We start from the raw sequence: 18,038 nt of genomic DNA, 5'->3' as shown, positions 1-18,038 counted from the left end.
GTGCCTCAGTCCTGGGGTAGGGCCAACCTGAGTCCCATCTCAGGTTGGGGGGGTGGAGCTGTGTCAGTCTGCACAGGGGGCAGCTGCTGTGGGAAGCAGAGGAGGGCACAGTAGTGTTAGTGAGGGGTGACCGCCAAGGTCCATGTCCCAAGGTGACAGCCCCCACGCCATCATGGGTCCCGTACCCGTGCATGTCCTTCACCCCAAAGGAAAAGACACCATCTTCACCATCTTCACCAAGAGCCGTTCCTGGGGTGGAACCTCCCACCGCACCCTCATCATCGGAAATTCTACTCAGTTTCTAGCCAGACCTGACAGAGCTTGTTCAGAACTACAAGTTCCGTACATGCTGTGTCTACCCCAAACCCCCAGAGTCCTCATAATAAATGTGGAATGAAAAGAAAAACTGAAATAGCTGTAATTAAATCATGTCACCAATTCCTCAAATGTCTTGAAAGTGGAACAAAAAAGAAAAATCCCTAAGTGTGCCAGGTCCCTAATTATTGTACATACCCACTTACTAATAAAATGGCCAACGCCCAGCAGCTTTGACCAGCAGTCCATCGGTGACAGGGGTCCTGGGAGACAGTCTGTCTTCCCAGCAGACTGCGCTGGACCATTTATGGGAATCAGGGACAAGGACAGAAGCCAGTTACCTCTTTGAGGTGAAGTCCACCTTAGATACCCAGAAGCTAGGGTGCCAGGGCCCTCAAGACTGCTACTCATGCTCTTCCCCACCATGAAAGTTTGTCTTCAACTGTGGACAAAGATGCCCCTTCCTTGGCAGAAGGGTGAGCGTCCTGGGACCCTGGGGTCCAAGGCACAGGAAAACCGTCCCCAGTGATTTCCTCACATTGAAGGAAAAGTGGAGGTAACTACTTTATTTCTCAATATCCATGGACAGTTCCTACCATGTGGTTTTGCCTAGACGATCCCACGTGGACCCTGTATGGGAACACAGGGGCTTCCACCCAAGTGCATCTGGAGCCATGCCGTGGTTCCAAAGGAGCACAGTTTTGCCACCTAAAGTTGGGGGCGAAGACCAGGCAAGGGAGAGAAAATAACACCAACTGCTGAGTTCCAGCTTCACTGTTTTGATAATTACCTTGCACATTCCTGTAACATGATGGAGTCCAGTTCCCACAACTGTTCAAAGAGACGATCACTGGTTTTTTTTAAAAACAAAAAGAAAACTGTCCAAATCTCCATGTTGTAAAATGTATTATCCAGACTTGGTCCAAGAATCTATGGACCAAGGGATGGAAATCGCTCTTGCTCAAATTTCTTTCTCTTCCCCAATCAGCTCCTCATCCCAACCACCTACTGAGCTCTTCCTCCAAGTCCAGGCAGGTGGGAGATGTGGAGCAGGAGGCAAGATCTGAAGGCAAGAGGTCACTTTGGCTTCTCTTTGCAGTGTAATGGCTGGACCTGGTACCTTGCCAACGACTTCCAGTTCCACCTCACCACACCGCTGATTGTCCTTGTCTACAGAAAGTGAGTCTAACTGGGATAACTACCCCTTGAAACTCTAAAGAAAGTGCTCTAGCTGTGTATAGAGCAGATTTTTTAAATTGATCAAATGAGCTTTTCAGAAATGCAGGTCCCATGTCCTCTGTATTTACCTTCTTCCACATTCTCTTTTTATGGCCCAGCTCAGTACGTTTTTGGCAGAGTTATAATTAGCATGTAGGTAATATCTACCATTCAGGTTTTTCCACGTCAACTCTTCTTATAAACACTTCCACGTATTGACATAACCTGCATACCTGTCAGATTTAGGATTTATATGTCGTTTTTTGTGGCTGGGCATCTAGATTGAACCCAGTTTTTCATGATTATAAATGGCACAGCAATGAATGTCTTTGAACACACTACTTCTTCTCCTGGTTATTTCCATGGGGGCAGATTTCCAAGTGGAATTACTAGGTCAAAGGGTAGGAGCAATTCTGTGCTGCTCGTTACCTACTGTGTAGATTGCTCTCTGGAAAGAAAAGAAATTTACAGCACACTCAGCAATGTATCAGGGTACCTGCTTCCCCACATTGGATATTTATCATCTTAATTTTTGTTAGTTTTAGAAATACTTTATGGCCTCAATAATTCATGCCATATTTTAAGAGATTTATTATTCTTTTTTCTTGTCCAAGTACTTTTTCAATTTAAGAAATATTGGAAAACATTAGGATTAAGAGAGGGAGATACAGTCACCCAGTCTCTCCTCACTGAGGTTGAGGCAAAATCATTGTTAATATTTTGATGATTATGCCACTGATATTTTTTTCTGCCCAGCTTTATATACATGAAAATGTTCTGTATAAATATGTTTCTATCTTTTATTTAATAGTTTTGTGACCCACACATTTCCCTGTACTATTTTACTTTTAGAAAACATAATCATAAAGCCTGTATAACATTCCATTTCCTGAATGAACTGTAATTTACTTATACCTTCTCCCATTGTTAAATACTTGGATTCTTTCCAATTTTATGCTTTTATAAATAATGGCCTGATGAATATATTCATGGCAATCATTTACCTCCAACTCCAATATTTCTTTAGAAAGCATATCCTTAGGAGGAATTACTGGGCCAAAGGGTATGAATGTCTTTGGGGCTCTTGAATCATAATGATGAATTACTTTTTAAAAATCGAGACACCTGTGTTTGACATTTCTACAAAACTGCAGAGCCTCTCAGTCCCAACCCTTACTATGTGAGCCAGTACAGACTCCACCTTGCTCAGAGCCTGGGTTCCCAAAACTCTTCTTTCTTACCAGAGCCTCTCAGTATTACAGCTGGGACTCCAGGGACCCTCTAGTCTTACACATGCAAAATTCCAAAGTGCAGAAGCACTAATGTGTGTGTGAGGCCACCCTTGACCCATGGGAAATAAAATACATTGGAAAAATGCTTCCCTCTTTCATCCCCAGGCCAGTTCTGAGATATATTTCAGGAGGCTCTGAAGAACATTCTGGAAGAACTGAGCCCTGGTGACCTTGATAGCCCATAACCTTGTACTGGCTCTCCCTGCTTTCTTGTTCTTCTTCCCTATCCCCAATCCTACTTCCACAAGAACTGTGCACACCCATTTATCTCTGGCCTGCTTCCGGATTGGCAGGGGGACACCAGGATCCTCTTCCTACTCTGTCCCCCTCCCATGTCCTTGGAGTGAGTGTCGGTGTCCACAGTTCACTTCTGCCTTGAGCAATTCATTTCTCTCTTTAATCAACCGTTTACATCCATAGTGTATTGTGTAGATAGATGACAAAGGACTTTTCCTGGCATGGCCTCATTTTGAGCGGCACCATAAGCTTCTAGACAAGGAAACAGCTAGTAAAGGTCCTCCCACCTCAGCCCAGCTCGCCCCAACCCTCCAGGTCTCCCCACCCCCACCCCCTGGCGAAGCGAGGCCAGCAGGAGCTCCCTGGGTTGTCAGGCTTGATACACGAGGTGGTGCAAGGACCCGCAGGGCCCTCCTCCTCTGTCCTCTCTTCTTTGCAGAAGCAAACGTGTGCTTGTCCTCCTCGGGGCCCTGCTGTTCCTGGCATCTTTCACTGCCACTGCTCTGCTCACACTGGCTTACAGACTTCCCGTGTCGTCTCCACCCGCAGCCAGGTAATGGTTCCCAGCCTGTCCCCCTGTCCCTCTCCTGCCCTCCCATGCCAGACCTCCCAGGGAGGGCGGCTGAAGGCCAGGCTTCCTGCTCTGTGTCCACCGGCTCGGCTCGTGGGAAAGCTGGGTGGGAAATTTCCCATCTGCTGGAGAAAGCCGGTCGCGTTTTTGCTTCCAAACCTCTGAACCTTTCAACTTGCCTCGAGGGGTGCTCTTGAACTCACGCCGCCGCCCGTGGAAATGCTTCTCAGAGGAAAGGAGCGCCCCCGCGTGGCGAAATGGTGCTTCTCCTCTAGTGTGTGAATCGCTGCTCTCTTGTTGGATGAAAGGATCGGAATTTAGGAATTAGGGACTAACTCTTTGAGGTGACAAGGCTACTTCTAGATGGCCTGGATGTGATTGAACCTAGGACCTTACCCACGATGCTGTTTTTCCTCCCCGAGAGCTATGTGTATGATCTTCCTTATAACCACGCTGTGGAATCACCAGCTCATCTATTCTTAATTCAGCAGAGTGACACAGGAGAGCATCAGACAGGTCAGCCATCTGGGCTGATTCCTCCAGTGACTGGCTTCATCTGTCACCCTCCTGCCTGCTGCCTCCAGACCCACACTGACCTCACCTCCACCACACAGCACACTCCTGGCACAGGGCCTTCACACTTGTCCTACACCCTGTCTAGAACGCTCTTCCATAGGGTCTAAGATCTCTATAGGGCTTTCTCCTTCACCTCTTTCAGATGTTTGTGCAAATGTCACAGTCCCAGCGTCTCCTTCATGGACGTCCCCATATAAAATGGTCAGAACAGGCCTGGCACATAAGTGCTCCCTCTGTATTTGTGAGTGGGCGGGACGTGTTGCTGAATGAATGAATGAATGACTACACAGCAAGCTCTTGGCCAGGAGAGCCACGCCCTTCCCATAAATGTCATCCGCCTCTGTGGGTGTGTCCAGGTGATGGAGAAAGGAGGCTTACTCATGCCTACCCCTGTGGTTCCTTCTGTGGGATGCACTATAGAGTCCCCTGGGAAGTTTTAGATCCTTCTGGTGCTTCTAGCCTACCTTGGGCCAACTGTTTGGGAATCTCTGGAGCTGGAGCCCACACAACTGACTTTCATAAGCATTCCCCAGGTATTTTAGTGTGCAGCTATGTAGAAGGACCACTCACTAATCCTCAGGAAACTTCCCTGCCTGGTTGTCCCTGCATGGGCGGTGAGGGGAGTCAGAGCCGAGAGCATGTTTAGCTTCGGTGGGGGAACAGTGATACATTTAAAGCACAGTTCCCAATCGAGGCTGTGCTTTGCAAGCCCAGATGAGCTTTGACCATCTTCCTCTCTGGGTATCACGCCCAGAGTTTCTTATTTAATGAGCCTGAGTGTAACCTGGACATTTCCTGTGACAGACACTCCATAGGTAGTGCTTCTCGAACTTGACGGGTATCAGAGTCCCCTGGAAGGCTTCTTATGGCAAGGTGGCTGGCTCCTCTACCAGTTTCCTCCTATTCAGTAGGTCAGGGGAGGGGAAAGCAGGAGTTTGGCTTCCTAATAAGTTCTAAACATGATGCTGCTGTTAATGTCAGGGGACCTTACCTTGGAAATCACAGCATCCAAGAATGCTCTTTGGTATCTTCTCAAGAGCCCAGCTTGGACCTCTCAGAATGCTTTTCCCTCATATTAGTCTCTTCTGGGCATCATGTTCTCAGAGCTATCCTGGAGTATCAGCCACCAGAAACAGTTATTTAAAGTGAACAATGTCACTCTATATCCTAGGAATTGGCCATGGAATTTGGACAAGCCAGCAGCCCAAGGTAGGGCACTGTTGGTAGATAAATGAACAAATGTGCCCCAAATGTACCTTTGGTTTTGCTGGTTACCTCAATGGACATCTCAGAGATTTCCATTTCTATATCTAGAAGAAACATAACCTTTTATTTTATTTTCTTGTATTTTTTTTTTCAGTGAAAATGAGACTGTAATGTATTTCTTGGAATACTACACCAAGCCCTACTGCCGATATGGACCATTCCTGGTGGGCCTCTTTCTGAGCATTTTCATGCACCAAAACCATCAGTCAAATATTCTCAAGACCAAGGTGTGGTTTTCCCATGCCTCCCTGTAAGGGCACTGGGTTGGTTGGGTTGGTGCAGCCATCTGTTCACACTCATCCTAGCCACGGGCAGGAGGAATCCGACTACAGGGTAATTTACTGTGCTGCTGTGTGTTGTCGATGTGTCTTTGTGCTAAAAGATAGGAAGGAGTTGATTTTCTTGCCAGATCCCAATTCTCTTCAAGGAGTTTCTGTTACCAAGCTTCCAATTTAGAGCTCAGTGGAGTCCCCGCCATTAGAACTTTGGTTCAGACAATGATCTGGGAATGCCTGCCCTTGAGATTATCATGGCAAGGCCTTCGTGGGAGGGGACAGAGTGGGTTGGATTTGTAAATCCTTGCAGTTTCTATCGACAGGGTTCCTGGTCAGGTTTGATGGTTCCATCTGGGAATCAAGACGGGAGGTGTCTAAACAGGGGGAGTCTGTTCCTTTGCCTTCCATGTGGGCCCTGAGCCCATCTTTCCTTCCCTGGCTCTCTTGTGGGCAGTGATTCTGGCTCAGCACTCAAGCTCACTGCTCAAGCTGGAAATCTGGGCTTGCATGGACGCCTCCTGGTCACAGACCATGCCTCCTGGTCACGGACCACTCCTCCAGCTCCAGCCAAGCGCCTCAGCCTGCAGATTGTTTCTCTTGCTGTGCTTTCAGGACCTCTGAAGCCAACTTGGTTGAAGCTGTTATCTCTTCCCTAGATTTCTTCACTAGTTTTCTTGCCTCTGGGTGTGCTGATCCCAGACCTGCTCTTTCTTGATCTGTGTGGATGCTCATGCTTCCTTCTCTGCTGGGAACATGCTTTTCCACCCTCCAACTTCCCCCCACTGCCCCTCCCTTTCACCTGATTTAACTCCTGTCTATCCTCAAAGGCTCCTTTTAAGGTTTTCAGATAGGTCGCTTTCACTTACCCCCCAGGCTGGGTTGGATCCCTCCCTGCACATTGCCTGGTTCTGTCTCTTCTTCTCTTTCTAATTTATTTTTGAACAATATTTTTTTTTTATTGGTGCATGTAATTATACATAATGGTGGGATTCATTGTTGCATGTTCCTACATGCTCACCACATAATAATAGAATTTGGCCAATATCTTTCTCCTCCTTGAGGGCACAGCATTTCTTACTCACCTCTGAATCTGTGGCGCCTGGTTCTGAGATCTTAACTCACTGAAGCCATTCAATAAATGAAGGAATGAAAGGGAACTTGCTTTCCAGCGGAAGCAAGGAGTTCCATGGCACTAGCAGGATGCAACTCCTGCCCAAATGCTTCTGTAAGACCCTCCTTTTGTTTACATTTCAGAGATGGGACCTTGGTCTTTGTAAAAACCTTTTTGTGTTGATCATGGCAGGAACAAGAGATAGGATTTACCCAGAAGTAAAGAGTATACAGGGGCCAGGTGACTTTTGAATAGGTTGGGTATGTGATATTCCGTAGAAAGAGAGTATTCAGTTGTAGATTCTAACAGAGCATCACTGAGGGCTTGTTTCAACATAGTCCAGGTTACGTGGGGTGTGAAGATGAGTGTGAGCAAAGGGGAAAGGTTAAGATGAAGAGGGAGCATTGGGGAACCACTTCAGGGGCCAATGTCAGGCACAGGGAGTGGGGAACTAGGACACAGCAGAAGAACAACAGGGACACTTTAGGTGGAACCAACTCAAGTGTAAGAAGGTTTAAAATAAGGACCGAGTGCAAGCTGGAAGGAGCTGGTCATGCACCATGTCTTGGGATGAGTTCAGGCAGGATGCACTACTGGTAGAAGAAAGGCAGGGAGAGAGCACGCAGCTGGGATGCATTTTATAAGGCTGCAGGGCTGTCAAGACCAAGGACCTAGCAATGGGCTGAAGGGGATCCTAGGCTGACAGAGCTCAGAGCCTCTGAGGGTTTGCCTCTCCTTCCCTGTAGCTGGAAACTAGGGCAAGAGCTGGAGACCCTAGAAGGTCTAAGAGACTAGATGGTGGACTGATCTGAAGTTGGCTCCATTCAGTAGATATCATCACAGCAGCTGGAGAACTAGAACATGGGAGAGCAAGACAGAGCCGTGGAAGGTGATTTGGAAATAAAAAGGTCAAGAAAGGTGGCGTAAGATCCATGACCTCAGACTAAGCAGTGGCATTTAAGTCAGGGAACTGTTGGAGCTGAGAACGTCCCCACTCTCCCTTCCGACATTTTGTGTCCTGGTGTCTAGGGCACAGTCCAGGCAGGTAAGGTGGCCTGTGGGCTCTCCCACTTAGGTGGGGCAGGATTCAGCAAAGAGCCACTTCTGGTTAGGAGGCAGAATGGGAGGTCAGGAGTGGTAGAAGCAGGTTAGAGCATGGCCTAATTGACTTTTTCTCTTTTAACCTTCATTTTGAGATGGTTGTAGATTCACAGGATACAGAGGGGTCCTGAGCAGCCTTCAGCCAGGTACCAAGTGACAGCTAAGGGTGCATTTCCACACCCAGGAATTGACATGGGCACGATCCATAGACCCACCCATTTTACCTATATTCATTACCTATATTTACCTATATTCACCCATTTTACCTATATTCATGTAGTTCCGGGCCGTGTTGTCCCCTGTGGTGATCTGAGTAACCACCACCGCAGTCAAGGCCCAACTCTCCATCACCACACGGCGTCACCTTCTCATCCCACCCCTTTACAGTCAGACACACCTCTCTGCCCACCCATTGCTCACCTGTGGCAACTGGTAAGCTGAGTCCTCTACCTGAGTCAAATTTACACAGTTGAGGTTTCTGAAGCGACAGAAATAACACCAAAAAAAAAAAAAAAAGTGAGTGTGTACAAGCAGACAGGAATGCACAGTGGTTTCAATGGGCTGTGATCCACTTCTCCTTTCCCTGTAGGTGCAGGCCCTGTTGGGGTGGACTTGCTCCATGCTGACCCTGTTCGCGGTTGTCACTCTGGCATACGCGCTGGACGATCTCTCTGCTGAGACTTGGGTGGCCGCTGCAGTCTACCAGGCCCTCCATCGGACCCTGTGGGCTGCCGCTGTGGGCTGGGTCATCTTTGCGTGCCAGGAAGGCTATGGAGGTAGGAGGTGGCCCTGGGCCCTGCTCCGGCGCTCCCACAGGGTGGCAAATCTAAACCACAGCATGTGTACCTAGAGGGGCTTCTCTGTACTGGAGTGGTTGATGAATGGCTCCTACTGACTCAGAAACATCCATTTGTGTATATCCTTGGAGAAAACACCCCACATACTGTTTTAGATTTTATGTGGGTCTGTGTACAAATGTAATTCTGAGGACAAAGTTGTTACTGGAGACAGGAAAGCTAGTTTAGAAGTTGGAAAGAATTCAGGTAGAGAAATGCACTAAGAAAACAGCAACTTAATGCCAGGGGATAAGACTTCTGGTCAACCCACCCTGAGCCTTCGTCTCTTCCTCTGAGGAGGTAAAGTCAAAGTTTCCAAGACCCCCTTCCATAACCGGGAAACTACTGCTGTCAAATCAGCTTTGGAGGTGCTGGAGTCAAGCAGATAAAGGTGAAAATGGAAAGGAAAGAATCTCCAGGTTAGAGATCTCTAACGTTTTCCTGATAGGAAGGAAGAGAGGGCATGGGTCAGCAGATGGCAAGATTTAGGCTCGTAAGCAGTGTCCACAAAAAGTTGCAGCCCTGAACTTTCCAGAATCCCTGAGGATGAAGAGCCAGGGCCAGCAGAAGCATGACAGCTTCACCCTCTGAGAACACTGGTGGGAAGAGGTTAGACCCCACCTGGGAACCCAAACCTATCAGCCTCAGCAAAGGGGTCGGAAACATGGTGTGATTCTAACATGGCTGATGGAGCCCAGGTTGTGCACCAGGTCCTGTGGGAAATGTCACCTGTGGTGCCCCAGGTAACGCTGGTCATGCCCCTAAGAGGCACACCGATAATGAGCTCTGTTTCTCTAGGAGAACACAGTGCATGAAGTGAAAGCCACACAGCTGGGAAGTGGCCGAGCTAGAAGGAGCACCCAAGGCAGTATAATGTCAAGGGCTGGTGCGCTTCGATACTGAGCAACATTCCCCCTTTTGGATGTTGATTAGAATAATTCTTGAATTTTTGAGAATTTTAATCTAGTGATAATTTGTTCTGTTATATTCCAATTTTATTTTATCTTTCAGTACTGAGGATTGGACTGAGAGTCTTGCACATGCAAAGCAAGTACTCTACACTGAGCCACATCCTCAGCCCCTTTTAATTCTCTAATGAGACAGAGTCTCATTAAGTTGCTGAGGCTGACCTTGAACTTTCAAACCTCCTGCCTCAGCCTCCTGTGTGTGTTGGATTACAGGTGTGCACTGCCATGCCTGGCTGTAAGATACACACACACACACACACACACACACACACACACACACACACACTTTACAGCACTGGGGCTTGAACCCAAGGCCTCATGCTTGCAAGTCTAACACTGAGCCATTTCCCCAGGCCAATGTCCCAGTGTTAGAAGCTTTCCCTTAAATATGAAGGTGACGCTGAAGAGGAAGAGGGCTGCGTTCTTGCTGGCTATTGTGTCTTCATTTATGGTGAACTTCAGATCCCCTGACCACAGCCGTAGGTCCTTCCCCATTCTGGGACAATGCCCCCAAGTAGTTCCCAGAGCCTCAGAATGTGAGCAGCCCCTAGCCCAGCCCTGGCCGTTCACAGTACTGTGGCAAATGTCACGGGATTCCTGTCTGCTGTGTCCTGCTGCTCTCAAGAGTGACTAGCTGACGCAAATGACCATGAGAGAAGAATGACTTTGCTTGTTAGAAGACTGAACAAACCTGCAGCTATATCATTACAGTGGCCCTAGTCACTTTTCTCAGTCATTAGTGTGAGTAAGGTGATGTCTCTCTTCCTCCAGGTGCCAAATGAGCCCTTTTGTTTATTCCTGAGTGATGTATCAAAGGGGGCTGTCACGAGTCAATCCACAGGTACAGGTGTGACTGTTATCCTGGGTTCATGTCTCCAACACTGTTTACAAGATATCAAGATTTGCCAGGCCGGGGCATGGTGGCACTTGCCTCTGGCTCGGGAGGCTGAGGCAGGAGGATTGCAAGTTCAAAACCAGCCTCAGCAATAGCAAGGTGTTAACCAATTCAGTGAGACCCTGTCTCTTAATAAAATACAAAATAGGGCTGGGGATGTGACTCAGTGGTTGAGTGCCCCTGAGTTCAATCCCTACTACCAGGAAAAAAAAAATATATTGATCAGTAAGTGAATGCAGGAGATTTAAGTGTTCAGATAAGTTTTGAGAAAATGTATATTCCTGAAGACTTTTAGAAAAAGGTGACATTTCAAGAAGTGTCTAATTGAGACTCTCAGGATGAGGGAGGATCTATAGCTTCAAATGATCGTTCCAATCATTTTTAGTTGGTGCCAACATAGACCATGCAGGTCCCTCAGATGACCACTCATCTCCTGACCATGTTACTCCTTTGGCTGAAATCCTGTCACTTTTAGCTGTGGCCCCTGAACTTATGTTTGGACTTATTCTAAAGGGCTATAAATTCTTTGGATCTTTCATGTTGGCCTCAGTTATTTTTATCCTAATTTTACCTAAATACAAACAAACATAAGTCTAGATACAAGTTCTTATACTTATAGCACATACATTTATAAAGCCTCAAAAAATTATAAAATAACCATAAAACTACAAAACCAATAAAATCTGCATTAGCTCCACTAACAAAGTGATGACAATTTGCTGGAGTCCGTTGTGGCTCACCGCTGTGCGTGGGATTCTTGGCTTCGCGGGGCCTTCTTGTGTGCTTGGCGTACCTCTCTGAGATTAGGCTCTTTGATGACTGTTTTTTGTTTTGTTGCCTGGTGATATCTTGGATCACCTTAATTTGGATGCTGCTCAGAGCAAGTCCATCTTTTATCTCTGAATCCATCTTGTTTTTTTATTCTCTTAATTACAAAAAGTACTTTTGTATACGCGTTTTTATGCCAAGTGATGTTCTAATGCTGGGGCTATAGCAACAGGGAAGGAAAAAAACCCCATGGGGTGGAGGTCGTGGGGAGCCTAGAGACTCCATAGGCTGAATAAGGGCCCCCAAAGATCTGAGAGAGGGGCTTGTGGCTTCATGAGGCAGCGCGTGCCCCTCCAGGTCTGGTGAAAAGGGTGCTTTCTTGTGACATCTGGAGTTTCCTGGCCGGCATCAGTTACGCTTGCTACCTGGTGCACCCGGTTCTGATCATCCTGCACAATGGACTTCAGGAGACTCTTATTCACTACACTGATTCCAACATGGTGAGTTAGCCCCCGGACCCAGTCCCCAGTTCTGTCACAGAACAACAGGTTTTTGTTTTTTTTTTTTTTTTTCCTCTTCAGTGACACAGCAAAGTGTCGGCTTTGTGAGAAGCCTGTTTGCTTTTCCAAAGAGATTGATTGTTCTGTTTTACTTGGGGGAGAAAGAGGAAGGGCTTTACACAGGGTGACATCTTTATTTTATTTTTTAATGTCTGGGACTGTCTGTTCTACAGAGCCGTTTCGTATAACCAGGATGACACATTCTAAGATCCAAACCCGAGGGAGTTGGAGAGTAAAACTGCATCCGCTGTACCCCTTTCCCTTGCAGTTCTATCTTTTCACTGGACACTGTGTGCTGACCTTCGTCTCCGGGCTGGCCCTGACGCTGTTCATTGAGAGGCCGTGGCAGGAACTGAAGCAGAGCCTGTGTGGCCGGGCGCCTGCAGGGCCATGAACACTCTAACTAAGACCCAGAAGAATGGATGGCCCTTTGTTGGTGGTGACGAGCAGAGGCCCCGATATCCTCATGAAGCAAAGGATGCTTGTGTTCCTGAGAAGAGCTGTGAATCTTGTTTCATGAACATTTAATACATACAAGTTCTCTGTGTTTAAAATCAAAGAGTGTTCTATGATAATTCTTGTAGGAGCACAATAATCGCCCTCGGCTGAATCATTTTAACAAAAATCTGGATTTCTTTTTTTGGGTCTTGGCTTGCACTTGATTTTTTTTTTTTTTTGTATCAATGATCATAGTGTAAAATTAAAATGGAGCCAGGCTTGGAGGGTCCAGAGTAGACAAAGCCAGTTAACCTTCCTAAGTGACCTTGAACTTTGCTGGATTGGCAGATGTAAGCAAAACTTAACTTGAGCTATTCCTTGTAAATATTTATAATAAAGAAAAACAGAACTTAATCAACCCGGAGCAGCCAATGAACTTATATAACCAGGGACTTTCCAATGCCAGAGACTAAATAAGGCAGCTCTGTAACTGTCACCAATCACATGTTGTGTTTGCTTCCCTCCTGCGCCTGTCCCCCTCGCACTCCCTCCTCGGGAGCTCCTGGACCACTTGTGCCTGGGGGCTGCTTGATTCGTGATTGTTATTTGTGCAAACGGCTCTAAAATGTTATCGTGCTTCAATTTTCTTTTTCACAATAGAAAATGATCCAGTGTAGTGAATTTATTGTAATTTGGCTTATGAGGTTCACTTGGGCTCGGATGCGTGCTCCTCTCAGTCAAATCACATGTAGCTTTCCACACCATGATCATTTGTGTGTTGTTATGACGTCTTTGTGGTCTTTACTCTGGGACCTCTGGGTGGCATGACCCATAAGCACACATGATCCGTGGGGTTTCTGATCACTATCTTCTTGAACATCATCTTTTCTACCACATGGTTCCTGTCGTGGATTGAATTGTGTCCTTCCAAAAAGATATGCCCAAGTCCTAATCCCTAGTTCCCCAGCATGTGTCCTTATTTGGAGATCATCTTTACAGGGGTAATGAAGTTTAAATGAGGCTGCTGAGCTGGAAGACTAATCTCACACTAGTGGGGTCCTTATAAAAAGAGGAAATTTGGACCCAGAGACAGACACACACAGAGAGGGAGGACAATGTAAGACACACAGGGAGAAGATGACTGTGTACAAGCCAAGGAACATCAAGCATGCTGGTGAGCACCAGGGAAGAGGCAGGATGGGCTCTCCCTAGAGCTGTCAGAGAGTGTGGCCCTGCTGGTACCTTGCTTTCTAACTTGTGACCCTTACAACTGTGAAGGAAGGATATGTTTCTGTGGTCTTAAGTCACCTAGTTTGTGGTGCTCTGTGATAACCACTCTAGAACTCATAAGGCCGGAGGGCCAGGCGCTCGGCCTTCAGTTTTTAGCTTCACCTCAACTATTACACTTTGAATATCTCTTTTTTTTCTGGTGGTGCTTGGGGTTGAACCCAGGGCCTTGTACATGCTAAGGTGGCATTCCACCATTGAACTTCATCCTTATTACAGATGTTTAACATTGCTGAGAACACAGCTCTCCATCTACTTAGTAATCAAAGTACATATTAATAGTTGTGGAGGGGCTGGGGATGTGGCTCAAGCGGTAGCGCGCTCATCTGGCATGCTGCGGCCTGGGTTTGATCCTCAGCACCACATACAAACAAAGATGTTGTATCCGCCAAATACTAAAAAATAAATATTAAAAATTCTCTCTCTCTCTCCCTCTCTCTCACTGTCTCTCACTCTAAAAGAAAAAAAAAAAAAAAAGTTGTGGAGCTACCAGGAGCTCCTCTACATGGGATGGGCCACTGGTATGCACTTTGCTGTCAAGTAGATTGAAGAGAAAGGCCACTCTGTGTGGGCAGGTCTGGAAACTTCAAATACTCCGACAAGGCAATTGACAGCTACCTTGGCCTTTTCCAGGCCGCACAGGGAATGAGCACCACATTTCCCTGAGAGCTGGTCTTTGGCTGCTGAAATCTGACCTGAAGGAGGGAGGATCAATCTTCACTTGGCATCTTCTGTCTCTTCTGCCTAAACTAAAGCAGCCACTTTGGGTTTAAGGTAATGGTGAAGTTCATCGAGTTCCTTGGGCGCCCCCTGGTGGCTCCACGGGCACCTGCGCCCTCTAACTTAATTAGACCTCAGAGGAATTCTAAGGGCCAGTGGCACTGACCAGGTAACCTGGCAACGTGGGTGGACTCCAGGGGGAAATGACTCACCTGCCAACTTTGTTCTGCGGCCAAATTGCTAAATGCTTCTAGTTATGAGGCTGGAAACCTGGGGCCTGGGGAAATGATTTTCCATTGACAGCCTTGCAATGATTTTTTTTTTTTTAATAAGGAAGAAAAAGAAAACACCTTCCCTCCTATTGTGGTTATGTAAAACATGGTGTTAAAGAAGGGTAATTAAGTGCAAACAACCAGAATTCCCTGGAAGTTTAAAATTTATAGAACTGTGGACCTTATTTGGATGCTGAAATAAATTGTAAAAAGGCATATGACATTTATCAGACAATTGGAAATTGAACATTGATCAAATACCTAATTGTATTTGATGATATTAAGGACTTATCAAACATTTCATGCAGTAATGGTATTGTGGTTATATATATTTTAAGTTCCTAATTTTTTGGATGCATATTTAAATAATTATGTACAAAATGATACAAAATCTGGTTCTTGCCTCAAAATAATTTTGGGAGAAACTGGCAGAAATGGATACTGAGGTGGGTAATTGTTTTATTGTTTGCAGTCCTAGGGGTGGAATCCATGCATGCTAAGGAAGTACTCTACCACTGACCTACCTTCACAGCTCCTTTTAATTTTTAAAAAATATTTTCAGTTGTAGTTGACACAATACCTTTATTTATCTATCAATATCTATCTACCTATTTATTTATTTAAACATGGTACTGAGGATCAAACCCAGGGCCTTGCACGTGCTAGGCGAGTGCTCTACCTCTGAGCCACAACCCCAGCCCCCTTAATTTTGTTTTTAAATCTAAAAAATAACTCATTTTGAGTTGCACAGGTTGGCCTCAAACTTGAGATGTGCCTCAGCTTCCTGAGTAGCTGGTGTGTTCCACCACCCCTGCCTCATGTAGTTAATTTTTGAAGATGGGTGGGTGATGGGTACATGGTACCTCATTATACAATTTTCTCCATTTTTGTATGTGTTTGAAATTCATATAATAACAGAAGGGAAAAATCTACCAAAATAACATTTTCAGAGCAGAATAGGTATAAATTGATAGATGCCTCCTCCAATTCTTCTAAATTCTGACACCCACGTTTTATCTTCAAGTACCAATCTGTGGAGACAAAGAGACCAGGGGTAGGCCACGCCTCCCACACCTGCTGATGTCCCCATGCCTCTCTTCCCAAGCCTTCACGTGGGCTGAGCTGGCGGGTGCTCCCACCGCGGTGGGCATCAGGGCACAAATGCCACAAGTAGAAGAGCACCCTCTGCCCCTGTGTGCCTCCTCAGCCAGGCCTTAGAGCAGCGCTGTGGGTGGCCATCACATCTTGACAAGAATTGCTCTTGTACTTTTCAGCCATCCTGACACAGGCCCATCTCCCCTGGGTGCAGCGGGAGTCTAGGCTCTGGGGTGGAGGGTGGTCAGGTGGTCTGGGTGATGATAGCTTTCTCTCCCCCATCTTCCTGTTCACCGCTGTGTCTGTACCTCTCCGCGCCCCAACGAGCTCACAGTGAGTGCTAAATAAACAGCCAACAAAGTCATGGCTTCCTTCCTTTCCATGAGTCTAATCCAGGAAGCTTCTCATCAGATAGGCAGGCCCCTCTCAGCCAGGTCTTAGATATGATCCATTTTATAAGAATCCCCCAAATGCCCACCCGGTCCCCCTGTCAGTAATGTTCAAAGCTGGGAGGTCAAAGGGCACCTGGAAGGGTGGGAAGCCTCTACAGCTTTATTCCCTCGACCCCAAATAGAATATAAGTCAATGAGACAAAGGACACGTGCCCTGGGACTTCTGAGCAAGATGGTCTTGCTTGGCTGAAGGGAAGGAGTAGACATCAGGGTGAGTCCTCGTCCTTGCCACCCTCAGTCTTGTCAGCCCAGGTCTCTAGAGTTGCAGTAGCATCTTATAATCATGAGGGTGGGCAAGGCCCATGCGCTGAGCCAACAGAGCAGGACTCTGGGCAGAGGCGGCCAGGCACAAGGAGGATGTGGGCACTGCACTGAAATCTCAGGAAGGAAGGGACTGCATGGATACCCCGTCCTGCAGGCTGCCAGAACCCTGGCTCGGCAGGCCTTGGCTCCTCAGGCAGGAGGCTGCAGGTTTCTCCAGGACTTCTGACGAGCCCAAGATGAAAGCCCAACAGATTGACCTAAGAGGCTGTTCCAAAAAGGCTCCAGCCACACCCTCTCCAGGGGAGCTGAAAGTGGAATAGCTCCAACCATGGACGCTGAGAAGGGGGATTGACGCTGAGAAGGGGTATTGACGCAGCCTGATTTTTCCTGGAACCTTCTTGGTTTTAATGCTGAGCCTTTCCTATTCTGGAATCCCTCTATGCTGGACAGACAGAGATGGCTGCTGACCCTAAGAAAGCTTCCCCTCCTTTTCAGTGGCTCACTCTTGATCATGAGAAGGACAGCCAAGGGTGACCACAAACCTGAGAACAGCTCAGAGAAGCGATCACGTAGGAAGGAGAGAAGTCAACAAAACCATCGCGCGCTGTCGGGGAGGAAGGAGAAGCCATGACTTCCAATAACACAGAAGCAGATGCCAAGGCAAGAAGTGACCTTTTCCCTTCCGTCATTCATTCAGTCGAAGCCAAATATTTCTGAAAGCCACCTAGTTGTAAGGACATCAGGAATATTAATAAGTGTTGGGGATCCTGTCTTGAAGGATCTTCATATCTATTTGGGTGACCTGAGCAGGAGAAAAGGACTCGAACTGTGTGTGTGAGTGTGTGTGTGTGTGTGTGTGTGTGTGTGTGGTGCTGGGGATTGAACCCAGGGCCTTGTACATGTGAGGCAAGCACTCTACCAACTGAGCTATATCCCCAGCCCCAAAGTGTGTTTTGGTCTGGATGGACAAAGCACTGGTCATTTCAGCACATCCTGCAGTATAGACAGATGTACCGACTCCCCACATTTCCAATGTGGATTTTTAGAGGATGCATTGCTTACAAGGAGGAATGTGTTCATCTCAAGTAACAACGAATTGTTTGTAGCATTTCTTTTGCCATAACTTATACATTAATTGATGTCTGATTCTGCACCTCCTGTTCCTACCATTGTCAGCAGATATTTTTCATTTTTGATTTTATTAACACATAACTCACATACAATGAAATTCGCCTTTAAGAAAGTGTACTATCTGTGAGTTTTAACAAACTCGTCACCACCACAGCAAATATACAATGGTGCCCTCATGCGTGAAAATTCTCTGGGCCTCTTTATAGTTAACCCCGACCCTCCTCCTTAGCTGTTGGCAACCACCTGTTTTCAATCCCTGTAGTTTTGCTTCTTCCAGACAGTTACTGTTCAGTACATAAAATATTTCAGACATTCAAATAAGTCTAGAGAATGACATACTTGATACCTCACATCCCTGTCATCCTAATTAAATACAAGTTAGCATACCAC

General features: G+C 46.7%; 1 protein-coding gene across 1 annotated transcript in view; it reads left to right on the top strand.

Moving 5' to 3' along the window:
* LOC101971483 (O-acyltransferase like protein) overlaps window positions 1–14,135 on the top strand; it is a 44,956-nt gene extending 30,821 nt beyond the window's left edge. The window contains exons 10-15 of the mRNA XM_078030688.1: window positions 1,415–1,494; window positions 3,502–3,615; window positions 5,570–5,702; window positions 8,552–8,738; window positions 11,787–11,929; window positions 12,258–14,135. Of these exons, the coding sequence (XP_077886814.1) occupies window positions 1,415–1,494; window positions 3,502–3,615; window positions 5,570–5,702; window positions 8,552–8,738; window positions 11,787–11,929; window positions 12,258–12,383 (783 nt within the window). The 3' untranslated portion in view covers window positions 12,384–14,135. The remainder of the gene's footprint in view (window positions 1–1,414; window positions 1,495–3,501; window positions 3,616–5,569; window positions 5,703–8,551; window positions 8,739–11,786; window positions 11,930–12,257) is intronic.
* Window positions 14,136–18,038: the final 3,903 nt, after the last annotated feature.

The sequence above is a fragment of the Ictidomys tridecemlineatus genome, chromosome 13 (genome assembly GCF_052094955.1).
Source record: "Ictidomys tridecemlineatus isolate mIctTri1 chromosome 13, mIctTri1.hap1, whole genome shotgun sequence".
Lineage (NCBI taxonomy): Eukaryota > Metazoa > Chordata > Mammalia > Rodentia > Sciuridae > Ictidomys > Ictidomys tridecemlineatus.
This window is presented reverse-complemented; position numbering and strand designations above follow the sequence as displayed.